The sequence below is a fragment of the Myxocyprinus asiaticus genome, chromosome 10 (genome assembly GCF_019703515.2).
Source record: "Myxocyprinus asiaticus isolate MX2 ecotype Aquarium Trade chromosome 10, UBuf_Myxa_2, whole genome shotgun sequence".
Taxonomy (NCBI): domain Eukaryota; kingdom Metazoa; phylum Chordata; class Actinopteri; order Cypriniformes; family Catostomidae; genus Myxocyprinus; species Myxocyprinus asiaticus.
Genome location: NC_059353.1, coordinates 21,327,040 through 21,341,920, shown reverse-complemented (window position 1 = coordinate 21,341,920; position 14,881 = coordinate 21,327,040). Strand labels below are relative to the sequence as shown.

General features: G+C 36.4%; 2 protein-coding genes across 16 annotated transcripts in view; both read left to right on the top strand.

Moving 5' to 3' along the window:
- The first annotated feature begins 76 nt into the window (after positions 1-76).
- Positions 77-9,089, top strand: uchl3 (ubiquitin carboxyl-terminal esterase L3 (ubiquitin thiolesterase)). 2 transcript variants are annotated; one of them, XM_051709319.1, is made up of 9 exons: positions 77-259; positions 425-436; positions 773-901; positions 4,894-5,050; positions 5,194-5,279; positions 5,456-5,503; positions 6,681-6,756; positions 6,879-6,937; positions 8,653-9,089. In XM_051709319.1, the coding sequence occupies exons 1-9, from the start codon at positions 218-220 to the stop codon at positions 8,734-8,736; spliced, it is 693 nt and encodes a 230-aa protein (XP_051565279.1). In that variant the 5' UTR covers positions 77-217; the 3' UTR covers positions 8,737-9,089. The 2 variants fall into 2 exon arrangements, with proteins under 2 accessions (XP_051565279.1, XP_051565280.1); XM_051709320.1 differs by lacking the exon at positions 425-436.
- Positions 9,090-9,657: 568 nt separating this feature from the next.
- Positions 9,658-14,881, top strand: part of lmo7a (LIM domain 7a) — a 74,468-nt gene continuing 69,244 nt past the window's right edge. For 7 of the 14 annotated variants that reach the window (XM_051708353.1, XM_051708352.1, XM_051708356.1 and 4 more), the window contains exon 1: positions 9,658-9,944. In XM_051708353.1, the coding sequence (XP_051564313.1) occupies positions 9,876-9,944 (69 nt within the window). In that variant the 5' untranslated portion in view covers positions 9,658-9,875. The remainder of the gene's footprint in view (positions 9,945-14,881) is intronic. The other 7 variants (XM_051708358.1, XM_051708357.1, XM_051708355.1 and 4 more) reach the window with 3 other exon arrangements.

Here is a 14,881-nt window from a genome sequence, read left to right as displayed (position 1 = left end):
AACGTTTACGTAAAATAAGCCATTAATCAATAACTTTTATTTTGAAACTCCAGTCGCTTCCTCCGGTTTGCTCATTAACATTGTGGCTGAATTCACACAGCCGCATGCACATTTTCCATTGAACTTCCTTCTCAGCTGTCAACGCGTTTACACACCATTGCTCAGGGTAGTAATACCATCTTTTTTATTTAAGATAACAGTCTGGGCTTAGTCTGAGATGGAGGGCCAGCGCTGGTTACCACTGGAAGCTAACCCAGAGGTATGGCTTTCGTCCTGCATTCACGATCCATGCACGTTAATTCAATTTTATATCATTTATCGATTCATTTTATAGGCAGCTTTTAGCAGGAACGGTAAGCTGCAACTCACGTCTTGTAATCATATTTCACATGACATTGTTTTGTGTTCTGTGTCTGCTTTTCAGGTTATGAACCAAGTGAGTAGATGTCTCGGCTCTCTGGGTGTGCCGAGGATTCAAACTAGTGCCAAATGAATAAATCACGTTTATTTAAATACGTTTGTGATCAAGCTAATTGCATCCACTTTGATGTATTGTGTTTATGTACAATAAAGCGCTTGAAATATTGTTTGTAACTTTATTGCATATGTTCTAAAGTAAATGTTTTATTATTTAAACTTTTAAATAGAGAGCTATCAGGGTTGTGTAGGCCCTTGCGTATTCTGTCCATGTCTCTGACCATATACTTCTGATCTCTTGTCCTATTTTATATTAATTGAGTTAGTAATTATGTTGTGTTGTACCTTTGTTAAGTTTTTACGGCAGCTGGGCATGGTACCCACCTGGCAGTTTGGGGATGTGTACGGTTTGGAACCTGAAGTTCTCAGTTTGGTGCCAAGGCCTGTGTGTGCTGTTCTTTTACTCTTCCCCATTACAGAAAAGGTATGGCTGCAGTTCACACCCATATAGGCTCCATGTTTGCAAAACAAGCTTTGTATTTATAGATGACTGTTTGTAAATGTCCATTAAAGATATATGGATGTGCAAGTGGACATGGTTGTAGCTGGTGTCATTATTATAATAACTTTGCAAATTATATTGATAATTGTTTATTAATATCTATTATTGACTGCAAGGTTCTTGCTCTGTTTGGGATCATATGGCAATTCCTATCCCATTGAGCTGTATAGGCTATGCCAAATAGCCTATACAGCTTAACGTTTGTTTGATAAAAGATAAAAGTTTCTAGCCAGAATAAATGTGTCAGGAAAATAACATTTACTCACTCTCATGCCATCCCTGATGTGTATGACATTCATTCTTCTGCAGGCTTTTATAAAGTTACTGATATGACTTGAGTCTTTATCTCATATGAGTGCTCATGATTTTTAAACATGTTTCAAAATTACACTTAATTTAACAAGGAAAAAATTACAAAGTGCACCTTTAAAGAAATAGTAAGCCCAAAAATGATAATTGTCTCATCATTTACTCACCGTCATGCCATCCCAGATGAGTATGACTGACTTTCTTCTGCTGAACACAAAGATTATGAGGAATATTTCAGCTCCAAGTGAATGGTGACCACAACTTTGAATCTCCAAAAAGGACACAAAAGCAGCATAAAAGTAATGCATAAGACTCCAGTGGTTAAATCCATATCTTCAGAAGTGATATGATAGGTGTTGGTGGGAAACAGATCAATATTTAACTCCTTTTTTATTATAAATGTCCAATTTTACTTTCACATTCTTCTTTTGTTTTTTGGCAATTCGCATTCTTCATGCATATTGCCACCTACTGGTCTGTAATTTTTTCCTCGTTAAAAAGTTTTACTGCTAAATAAAGTGTAATTTTGAAACCTATGTATAAAATCATGAGCACTCATATGACATGAAGACTCCAGTCATATCAGTAACCGTATAAAAGCCTTTTTATTCTACATGGAGAGGGTCCACTCATAAGGGCTGCTATATTAGGATCACATTACCACCTAATCCCAGTATGGCCCTGTTATTGGACCCTTTAATCATGGCTAGGGCTGGGCGGTATGCCGATATATATCGTGGGGCCGTAATAAAATGTCAACCGGTAGAGATGTTTCTGTACTGTCTATATCGCGGTATGTAAAAATGTGAGAATGATAGCGAGAGACAAACACGAAGAAAAAACACAGAATGCGGGACGACTCCAAATCAGTTCAAACTCGAAAAATATGATTTTTTTTTGCATTTAATGGCAGGTCATTCCACAAAATCGGTGCCTTTTCAACTTTGAAAAATTAAAATATAAAATAAGTTTAATCATTTTTTTTTAAATATCCATGAAATGAAGACAGCTTAAAATGACAAGAAAATGTATTGTACCATCTCAGGCTATGTCATTTCTTATTTTATGACTATTTACCTACCTCATGTTTTGATATTTTTGTCATCCCTGTTACAGACACAAGCGTTACTATATACTATAGTTTTAATTAGAACTATGTAATAGTTTTCACATATATGAGCAGTATTTTAGTCCCTCTTTTCACTGGGATTTTCAAATTTTGGATTTTTTTTTTTTTCAATCTTATATTTTTTATTCAGATGACCAAAAACATCCTAATTTTGGAGGGTGATCACATGTCAATTAAGAAAAATATATATTTTTACAGAGATATTAAAAGAAGGGCTTTGTCCAAAATACAATATAGTTAAAGTTACAATGTGGAAGGCCATTTCAAATATCATTTTTACATTTTTATGAAATTAATGACAGCAACAGGATAGACATCATAGTAACAGGACTGACCAGAGCAACAGGGATGACAGGACACCCATTCTCCGGCATACACTGCACATATTTGTTTACATAATATTGTAAAGATTTACCTTTTTAAATTGCATTATATTGTTTTGCACTTACTTGGCATAGTTGTATTAGTGAAGCACAACATTTCTAGGAGATGTAATGTTTTAAGGGTATTGTAATTAGACCCATGCGTCCATCTGTTTGTCTGTGTGAGTATGTCCCCTCACAGAACTTAAAATATACTGATCTGGTTAAATTATTAGGCAAGGACGATGATCAGATCTTGGTCTTCCTATGATCATCTGAAACCAGACCAAGATCTTGATGCTGAAATTTGGTTTCGCTTTCTTAAACATTGCAAGATTGGGGCGAGTGTCTGCAGTCACCTTACTGCTCTTGTTTGTAATTGCACTTACATGGATGCGTTATTGACAATAAGTTATGGAAAAAATGAGTTTTATTGAGACTGATCATCTTATCCTGGTCATTAACATGTTAAAACCAACTGGCAGCATTAAAACCAAACAACAACAGCCAGCACATAAAAGGAGCCAACATTTCACCAAAGGCAATAAGGTAAAAAAACTGGTAGCTTATGGTAAGCATAACATTTTTGTAGCTGTTAAAAGAGAATGAGAACAGCCATACAAACTTCACATCACATATCAAAGTGAAAAAACGTTTTGCAAACAATTTCAGGGAACAAATTTCAAAACTTACAATGTAACCATTATATTTTGTAGCAATTAAAACAGACTGAGAACAGCCACACAAATGAAAGTGATAGTATTATTATGTTTTTAAATCACAAATGTATTTGTTGTTATAGTAATTCTATGTCTGATTATTTCTTAGGGATGCAAAAGGCACCAATTTCATGGAATGATCCTGGCGGCGTTTTATCACATTCATGGATGAAAGCACTCTTTCTGATGTGCGTGTACAGCATGCGCGGGGGAAGAGAGTGCACACCTCAGATTCGAATCACTTTACGTTCCGAGAGAAAATGAGGAAGAGCTTGTTAATAAAACGCTGCATTCTCCGTGGTGTGAAATGTACCGTCCACTAAAAGCCCCGCTGCTCTTTAGAGTTGCTGACGCCGTTAAGCTGTCCTACCCACATCTTTACCTCTGCAAACACAAAGAGAGAAGCAAACACACTGAGTAAATTCCCTCAGGAATTATTAAATAAATGACACCTTAGTCAAACGTGTATTTATACTCTTGTAGGCTATATAGTTGCCAAAAAGTTTTGCAGTGTCCAGTGGAAGGCTAAATTCAAAACAAATACCTTGAGGGGTTTGCTCCAGAAGAATAATAATAATAATTTAAAAAATAAATAAATAAATTAAAAAAAAATATATATATATATATATATATATATATATATATATATATATATATATATATATATATAATGTATTATTATTATTATTATTATTTTTCTTGTTGTTTGGATTGAAAAACAATGCATAGAAAATAAAACTGATAAATGATTATTATAATTATTTATTGATTGAGATTTATTTTTTTTCATTGCAATGGACATAACAGGTGTACCATTAGGCTACTTTGGACATCATTTTAAATAAAAAAGAAACTTTAATTATTTTCAAAATAGATGTAAATGTAGTCTATATGCTATCTTCTTCATGTATATATTTATCAACCAAAACATTTAAGAATTTCGATATATAATGTTTTGCTTATCGCCCGCCCCATCACATGGATATTTAATACATTTTTTGCTGATTTTCCAAAAGAAAGAGTAAAACTGTATCGTGATATATACCGTTACCGTGATATAAAATTACTTATACCGTGATATAGAATTTTGGTCATATCACCCACTCCTAATCATGGCTAACTGTGACAAGCGAATTTCTACAGTGACATCAGTAACTGAAAACTATTGCGTTTGAAAGATGTTGCAACCACGCCCCTAGGTGTCAGTGTAAGTTGAAGATGGCATAAACAAAAAATTACTGAGTGCACCGTTAAGCAAATTTGGTTCCTTTTAGTTCAAATTTAGTGGAGCATCTTTGTCATTCTTAAAAATGACTTTGATTTTTACAAGGCATGATATTTACTTGCATGGGAAAGGAGAATTATGTTTAATATAAATTATTTTTCTCTATATAGTATGAAACATTTAGACAGGAGGAGGAGGCAAAAATTAAAGCACAAGGACAAGAGGTGTCCTCGGATGTGTACTTCATGAAACAAACCATTGGCAATGCTTGTGGTACGATAGGGTTGATTCATGCTGTGGCAAACAATCAAAGGCATCTGGAATTTGGTTAGTATCTGTGTTCATATATTTTTCAGAAATGTCTTAAGGTTTCCACTACATTGAAAAAAATATCTGTGTTGGTTCATTGTTTAATGTACTTTTTTTTTTTTAGCTGTTTGTGGTATATTCATGAAGTTCTGCTTTTGCAGAGCCCAGTTCCCCACTAAAGGCATTTTTACTGCAATCTACAAAGATGAGCCCAGAGGAAAAAGCAACTTTCCTTGAAAAAGATGAGGTAATTAAGTATCAGGTCTTTTGATGCAACAGAGTACATTATATATCTAAACTTGGAAAAGACTTGTTTTGGAAGTTGATCACTAACTGACTGTTCACTATCTGTTTTCAGTAAATCTCTACAGGCATTAAATGAAGCAATTACTTATTCATGGTACTGATATTTTATGATTTCAGAGTATCCGTGTATCACATGAGTCAAGTGCTCAGGAAGGACAAACAGAGGTTGGTATTTGCAAAACAGAGTAGCTGTCTTTCTAAGTAGTACTGCGTTTTATCCTGTCGAAGGATTTTTCAGTGTAATGTTTTACTTGTGTTGTAGCAGAAACACCATATTGCAAATATTTGAGTGTCAGTCCTTGGTTAATTGTTTCTGTATGAAAATGTAGGTCATTCTGAATAGAGGCACAGCTTGCATTTGCAGATATGTTTATTTATTAATGGACACTCAAGTGGTGTGAAGTAATTATTGAGTTGTCATTAACTATTATTGTAAGACCTATCGGGGCTTTCATGGAACTTCTATGTATTCAGACAGACCTTTTGTTCTTTTTTTTGTTTTCTGTTTTTTTCCTTTTTTTTTAAATTCTAGATCCATGTAGTAACATGGCACAGTTTGTATATCTGGGTTCTTTTACAGGGATCTAATTCAGATTATTCACATTTTTTAAAATACTTCCTTTTGAAATCTAACTCATCCTGTCAGCTTGACACTGCTCTTCTCAGAACATATTTATCTGATATCACTACTCCAATGTTCCACTTGATGAATAAGTATCTTGCATGGTTCCTTTGGACTAAAAAACTGCTGCAATCACTAAGAAACCTGAAGTCTAATCTTGGCAGTTATAGACACATCTGTAATCTTTTCATAGACAAACCTTTACTGAGAAATGTTGCCACCCAACAATAGTCACATCTACTCTCAAATAACTTTTATGGCCCCTTCCAATCTGGTTTTCTTCCTTTCTACAGCACCGAGACGGCTCTCTTGGTTCTTAATGACTTTTTTCTGTGCACTCTGAGGCCCTTTGTATTCTAATTCTGTTAGATCTCAGTTCTGCTTTTGACACTGTTTGCCATTCCATACCTCTGTCTCAGCTCTTGAGTATTGGTAGTGTGTAGCTGGCACTGCTCTTGTCTGGTTTTCCTCTTGCAATCTACATAAGTCCTCCACTTCTCCTCATAAGGAAGGTGTCCCTCATGTTTTTTTTTTTTTTTTTTTTTTTTTGCCCGGTCCTTTTTATTATCTACATTCTTCCCCTTGGTCACTATTAGTCATTGTCTTTGTTATCACTGCTATGCTGATGAATTCTGCATTGATATTAAGTATTCTAAAATAATATGCAGTAAATGTGCCTTTGTTGACTGTCACATGTATTTACTCTGCTCAATCCTACAGGCTCCAAGTTTAGATGAAAAAGTGGATTTGCATTTTATTGCCTTTGTAAACATTGAGGGACATTTATATGAACTGGGTAGGTACATTTAAAATTACATCATGAATATTGTCCTTAAGCTATAAGTGTATGTTACTACTGCAAACAAAGAAATATTGTGGAGATATTTGGGGTATTCATCATTTGTTCATGTGTTGCAGATGGACGCAAACCTTTTCCAATTGTTCATGGGAAAACCACAGGGGACACATTTCTTGAGGTGAATTTACTTTTAATATTGATGTGCAAACACACATATATATACAGTTGTGCTCAAAAGTTTGCATACCCTGCCAGAAATTGTGAAATTTTGGCATTGATTTAGAAAATATGACTGATCATGCAAAAAATCCATGTCTTTTATTTTAGGATAGTGATCATATGAAGCCATTTATTATCACAGTTGTTTGGCTCCTTTTTAAATCATAATAACAGAAATCAACCAAATGGCCCTGATCAAAAGTTTACATACCCTTGAATGTTTGGCCTTGTTACAGACACACAAGGTGACACACACAGGTTTAAATGGCAATTAAAGGTTAATTTCCCACACCTGTGGCTTTTTAAATTGCAATAGTGCCTGTGTATAAATAGTCAATGAGTTTGCTAGCTCTCACGTGGTTGCACTGAGCAGGCTAGATACTGAGCCATGGGGAGCAGAAAGGAACTGTCAAAAGACCTGCGTAACAAGGTAAAGGAACTTTATAAAGATGGAAAAGGATATAAAAAGATATCCAAAGCCTTGAAAATGCCAGTCAGTACTGTTCAATCACTTATTAAGAAGTGGAAAATTCGGGGATCTTGATACCAAGGCAAGGTCCGGTAGACCAAGAAAGATTTCAGCCACAACTGCTAGAAGAATTGTTCGGGATACAAAGGAAAAACCCACAGGTAACCTCAGGAGAAATACAGGCTGCTCTGGAAAAAGACGGTGTGGTTGTTTCAAGGAGCACAATATGACGATACTTGAACAAAAATGAGCTGCATGATCGAATTGCCAGAAAGAAGCCTTTACTGCACAAATGCCACAAAAAAGCCCGGTTACAATATGCCCGACAACACCTTGACATGCCTCACAGCTTCTGGCACATTGTAATTTGGAGTGATGAGACCAAAATAGAGCTTTATGGTCACAACCATAAGCGCTATGTTTGGAGAGGGGTCAACAAGTATTGTTCTCCTTGAAACAACCACACTGTATTTTTCCAGAGCAGCCTGTATTTCTCTTGAGGTTACCTGTGGGTTTTTCCTTTGTATCCCGAACAATTCTTCTGGCAGTTGTGGCTGAAATCTTTCTTGGTCTACCTGACCTTGGCTTGGTATCAAGATCCCCGAATTTTCCACTTCTTAATAAGTGATTGAACAGTACTGACTGGCATTTTCAAGGCTTTGGATATCTTTTTATATCCTTTTCCATCTTTATGAAGTTCTATTACCTTGTTACGCAGGTCTTTTGACAGTTCTTTTCTGCTCCCCATGGCTCAGTATCTAGCCTGCTCAGTGCATCCGCGTGAGAGCTAACAAACTCATTGACTATTTATACACAGACACTAATTGCAATTTAAAAAGCCACAGGTGTGGGAAATTAACCTTTAATTGCCATTTAAACCTGTGTGTGTCACCTTGTGTGTCTGTAACAATGCCAAACATTCAAGGGTATGTAAACTTTTGATCAGGGCCATTTGGGTGATTTCTGTTCTTATTATGATTTAAAAAGGAGTGTGTGTGTGTGTGTGTGTGTGTGTGTGTGTGTGTGTGTGTGTGTATATATATATTTTATATATACACACACACACACTGTATATTTAGTTTGCAGCTTGATTTATCTGTAGACATTCTGTAATGTATTGTTTAAATGGCTTTGGGCTTGTGGAATTTTAAAATATCTGATGTCCCAGTTTTATTTTATCTAATTTAGTTATGCCTGATTTACAGGATTCTGCAGAGGTCTGTAAAAAGTTCATGGCACGTGATCCTCAGGAGCTCCGCTTCACTGTGGTGGCTCTTTCCAAAGCATAAATGTCCTTGATGTTTCACCTAAGACGAAAAACTGCCAATCATTCTAAAGTGCTGAATACTTTAGAACATAAGCATTTATACAGTATAGGTTTGATTTTGACTTTGATAAAACAAATGTTAAAAGTTGACAATAACAGATTCACAATGTGAAAAAGAATATTAAAAAATAACCAGTATCTAAAAAGTGTTCAAATAAAAACAAAGCTCTACAATTTTGTACCTGAACCATGTTGCCCCCTGTACACTTATATAAAGTAAAATTAATTTCTGATGTTAATGATATTAATGCACCTAATGGTGATGCTGGCCAGAGGAGAATACCTCTTTAAAATAAAGGTTTATATACTTATGCATATACAGGCTTGTCATATTTTGACAAAAAAGTTCATCTCACAGGAGTGTTACACCCTAATTCGTGTGTCATTGTATACAGTTTCTTCACACTTCTAAAAAGTGCTTAAAGTTCCCAAAAATGCAGCATTTACTAAGCAGACACACATGGAGATTATAAAGAACAATGTCTAATGTTTTCATCCCATTGTGACCTCATTGCTCTGTTAGGAGTGACAACAGCTCACTCAGAATACACAGCCTTTTATATCAATTATTTTACTCTTCAAAACAGCACAAAGATATTTAATAGTTAAAATATTTAAGTTTAATTGACTTTAATAAGTGGCATTTATTATATATTGATATTTTGATAAATTAGACATTAGTTTGATTATTTTTAGGTAAATATGGCTGAACTTCAGTGCAAAAAATAAATGTGCTGTTTTTCGAAACGCGCTTAATTTTACAATCGGCACCTAATGTGACCTTTTGATATTAGGTTAAGTGTAAGCTCATATCCTGACGCACTAGAGGGCGTATAACGTCCACAACGCAACTCGTAAGTTTCTCAGAAGTTAAGGAAAAGGGGAGACTGCAGTAGGTTTTTACACCGCGTCGTTAACGGCTGTTGTTCGAGTTGTTTTCATTGACGTTTGGAAGAGCGGTAGTTGCGACCTGTTTTACACATTTATATTTTTAAGAGAGCAGGTAAGTATTCGCACCCGACAGAACTTCGCGCGTCTCGTGCACTCTTGTAGTGTAGACGCCTGTCTCTAAAACAACATTACCTAGGATCACGAACTGTGATGGAGTGGAGACAGCGGTCTGCGTTGGGTTACGAGACTGCTTACTCCGAAGCACAGAGATGGATAGAGGTAAGAACATTTCTCTGTTCCACACTTGATCTCATTTAGATGCAGATAGCTCAGGGTAATGAAACAACTGAGACTGTTTTAACTGTTTAATTGTGAGATGACTAAAACCGTTAATTCTTACAATTTCTCCCTCTTTGTGTCTCACGTGCAAACTAAAAAGAATAATTAATCTTCTTTATGTGACCTTGATACTGAATCATCCAGACCTGTTGAATTCCTGTTTAAAAGTTCATGTGAACTTGTATAAACTGACCAAATATAACATTTTGTGCTGTATATAAAATGTAATAAGTAAAAAAAACAAGTCTCAGTTTACTGTCAGATTACAATCCTGCAAAGACCAAAAACTTTTAGTATGTTTTGAATAGGTGAATCATTACAGTTTGTGTTTATCTTTATCTCAGGTAATGTCTGTACTTAGGCTGGCCAAAGAACTGTAGATTTGTATTTGCAGAGTTTTTGTGGAATGTTCTTTTTAAAGGTCACACTAGTATAGTATCGCTCGTTACTTTCTATTAGAAACCTAGCAAAAGAAAAAGAAAAAAAAACAGGGATACTACATGATTTTGATTATTAATTTAGCTAAAGAAAAGTTAAAAACATGTCTGTACTCCATACCCCATAATGACAAAGCAAAAACCAGATTTTTGATAACTTTGCAAATGGATTAAAAAGAAAAAACTGAAATATCACATTGACATAAGTATTCAGAGCCTTTGCTATGACACTTGAAATTTAGCACTGGTGCATCCCATTTCTCTGGATCATCTTTGAAATGTTTTTACACTTTGATTGGAGTCCACCTGTGGCAAATTCAACTGATTGGACATGATTTGGAAAGGCACACACCTGTCTACATTAGTGATCGACCGAGTTTTTTAATGGACTGCTGATGCCGATATCCAGAGAGCAGGGTCACACAATTTAATATAGTAAATAATATAAACATAAAATTGCTAAATAATGAATAAACTCTTATGTAGCACTATATTTACTCAATTTCACACTAAACTTGAACTTATAATAATAATAATAAAATATAAAATAATATTGTATTTTAATTCTGATTTCTGTTTAGTCATAAAATTTTAGTAATTTATTTGCACAAAGAAATTGTTAATATATTAGGAAGAAGAAAATAACAGTACACAGAGTAGTACAGCAACCATGGATGGCATGTCCATGTTAGCAATCGCATTTACTCAAAAAATGCAGAATCAAACCAATTGCACATACAGTGCATAGTGAACATGACATTTACTTATAGCACACGTGAAGCGCTTTTACTTTGAAGTTGCACTCACACGCTCATGCGGATCCAGTGCGAGCAGCAATCTCCTGACAGTTTAAATGACCTGGATCGCCTGCTTGGATTGTCATGTAGTGACGGTCATTTGACTGTTGTTTGTGAATCAGAGGAACTTTTGATCCTGAAGTTTTGATTCTGGCTGGCAGAATACGCACTTCAGAGTAAGATATTAGATGAGTGCTCGACGGTAAGAAAACGCTGAATTTTCGTGAGGTTTGTGAATCACATCTGTTTAAACAAGATAACTGCTTATTTGCAGACGGTATATAATAGAAGTTTTATTGATATTTGCCTTTTATCATTAGAAAGGAAAGTTTAAAGTGACAGGGAACTGCTGAGGAGAGATCGTTAGAATATGTACTTCAGAGGAAGATAAATGAGTGTTCCACAGGATGTTGGATCTGCTGAATTTGTGTGAGGTTGGTTTATTACATCTTTTTAAACGAGATATGCCCATATTTGCAGATGGTATATGATTAATTTGATTTATATTTGCCTTTTTATCATTAGACAAGAGAGGGAGAATGAAACAGGCAAGCACTTTAACATTATGAGTTCAAACGCATCTCCACAGCTTTGATATACGGACCGTTTAAATGACATTGTGTTGCACACCAGTCTATTATTGTAGTAACACGATGGCACGTAACAACAAAACGAACCGTGACTGGTTGTTTACATGTCTCGTTCACTTCACATGCAAGCAGGTGATTTTCAGCGCCCTCAAGAAACAAATCGGCCAAACAGGAAAATGTATCAGCTGATGCCGATAATTAAAAAATTCAGAATATCGGCCGATTTATCAGCCTTGGTGATATATCGGTCGACCCTTAGTCTATATAAGGTCTCACAGCTGAACATGCATATCAGAGCAAAAACCAAGCCATGAGGTCAAAGGAACTGCCTGCAGAGCTCAGAGACAGAATTGTGTCGAGGCACAGATCTAGGGAAGGCTACAAAAAATTTTGGCTGCATTGAAGGTTCCCAAGAGCACAGTGGCCTCCATAATTCTTAAATGGAAGAAGTTTGGAACAACCAGGACTCTTCCTAGAGCTTGCCACCCAACCAAAGTGAGCAATCATGGGAGAAGGGCCTTGGTAAGAGAGGTGACCAAGAACCTGATGGTCACTCTGGTTGAACTCCAAAGATAATGTGTGTAGATGGGAGAAACTTGCAGAAGAACAACCATCACTGTAACACTCCACCGATCTGGGCTTTATGGCAGAGTGGCCAGACAGAAGCCTCTCCTCAATGCAATACACATGAAAGCCCGCTTGGAAACACATAAAGGACTCTCAGACTGTGAGAAACAAGATTCTCTGGTCTGGTGAAACAAAGATTGAACTGTTTGGCCTCAGTGCTAAGTGTCATATCTGGAGGAAACCAGGCACCGCTCATCACCTGCGCAATACCATCCCAACGGTGAAGTGTGGGGATGTTTTTTAGCGGCAGGGACTGGGGGACTTGTCAGGGTTAAAGGAAAGCTGAAAGCAGCAAAATGCAGAGATATCCTTATTGAAAACCTGGTCCAGAACGCACAGGACCTCAGACTGGGCCGAAGGTTCACCTTCCAACAGGACAATGACCTTAAGCACACAGCCAAGACACTGCAATAGTGGCTTAGGGACAACTCTGTGAATGTCCTTAAGTGGTTCAACCAGAGCCCAGACTTGAACCCAATTGAACATCTCTGGAGAGACCTGATAATAGCTGTCCAAATAGCAATGAATGGTCCCCATCCAACCTGACAGAGCTTGAGAGGATCTGCAGAGAAGAATGACAGAAAATCCCCAAATCCAGGTGTGCAGAGCTTGTCACATCATATACAAAAATACTTGAGGCTGTAATCGCTGCCAAAGGTGCTTCAACTATGTATTGAGTTAAGGATCTGAATACTTATGTCAATGTGAATGATTCAGTTTTTTTTTTATTTTTAATAAATTTGCAAAGTTATCAAAAATCTGGTGCTTTGTCATTATGAGGTATGGAGTGTAGATTGATGTGGAAAAAAAATAATTTAAAGCATTTTAGCATAAGGCTGCAACATTAAAAAATGTGAAAAAAAATGAAGGGGTCTGAATACTTTCTGAATGCACTGTATATGCTGTTTGCAAAGGAAAATCAAGTACTCCTGAAACAGTTTCACATGCTGTACTGGGTTTATTCCATCAAACCTTGAGGAACCCTTTTATTAAAGAGCATAAATGATTAGGAATTTCCTATCCTTGTGCATTCCTTTCCTAGCGGGAGATGGCAGGGCCAAAGCACTGGCTGTAACTGAACAAATATTTTTCTTAATTCATGTGGGGTGAATCTGAATGCTTTCACTGTGACATCACAAATGCACACTGGTTCATTGTCACAGGCAGTGGACCTCGGCAGGGCAGTTTCAGCCCCCGAGCTGATTGCTCCCCTGCAAAGGATGGTAGTGTTGTTTAGCATCAGAGCTGAATGACTAACAGGTTGTCAGGCGTGAGGGCACACTGAGCAGCGCTGGGAGTCTGAGTGTGTAAGTGTGTATGTGTAAAGGGTTGGGTGTTATAGTCAGCTGAATGATCTGGAGTTTGTCACGTGCTCATTCTTGCACCAGGCACCATGACTGTGGAAACATTCTTGTTTTCCCTCCTGGTGTTTGTTAATGTCAAACCCACAGTTAGCCACCCTTTTTGAAGTTGGTTGGCACAAGTAACTTTGATTTACAAATGTCAAGGTGTAGGAATTTAAAAAAAGCTCCTACTCAGCACCAGGACAAATAGACTAAGAAATACTAAGAATAAAGAGCAGCACAGAGAAGTGTTTGCTTCAGGTAGGATCAGCTGCACAGTACCTCACGCTGGTGGAGCGCGAGCATTGCAGCCGCGTGCTTTCGGTCAGTGGCGCGGATCGGTTCTGCAGATGGCATCGCGGTTACCGGCTACCTTCTTGGACACGTACCACTGTGCACATTCGGAGAGGGCCGTGCTCTGCATTTAACTGCAGCAGCGACAAGTGACCATTAAAGTGATACCAGTGATCTGATACGCCTCGCGTCTGTTTCTTTTGCACAGGCTTTGACCAAGTAAACCTCTATCAATAGCTGTCCAATGACAGACCGTCTTACATCTCCTTCAAGTGGGATGTGGGAGAGGGGATGTGTCTTAAAACTGAGTTGAAAGTTCATTACTCCCACGTGTCAACTGTCCAGTGGCATTTTTAAACTCGATTGTCAAATGGATAAAGAAAAGCCAAAGTAAAATGAAAAAAAAAAAAAGCCATTGGCAAATAGACGAAGAAAAGCAACTGGCAAATGACTGAATAAAAGCAATTGCCAAATGCTTTTTTAAAACACAATTTAAAAGGTGCATTTAAAAATGGCTTATTAATGTGCTATTTTATTATTACATTTAATTGCATTTTAAACATACATGATTTATTAATGCACAATTTTATTGTTAAATATAATTACATTTTTAAACATGAAGTAAATAAACATTTAAATGTCTATTGATTTGTCCATTAATTATTTGGTTTATTCACCTTTTTTTTTTTATTATTAATAGATTGGTCATTTATTTCTTCATTCTTTTTTAATCTGTACTCCATGGCTTCCATAATATAAAGTTAACAAAAGAAAAAAAAATAGATAGCA

Excerpts from the sequence above, each read along its gene's own strand:
- uchl3 (XM_051709319.1), top strand. The coding sequence starts at position 218 with ATGGAGGGCCAGCGCTGGTTACCACTGGAAGCTAACCCAGAG. Across the intron at positions 902-4,893 it reads TCTTCCCCATTACAGAAAAG|TATGAAACATTTAGACAGGA; the intron begins GTATGGCTGCAG and ends TTCTCTATATAG. Across the intron at positions 5,280-5,455 it reads CTTTCCTTGAAAAAGATGAG|AGTATCCGTGTATCACATGA; the intron begins GTAATTAAGTAT and ends TTATGATTTCAG.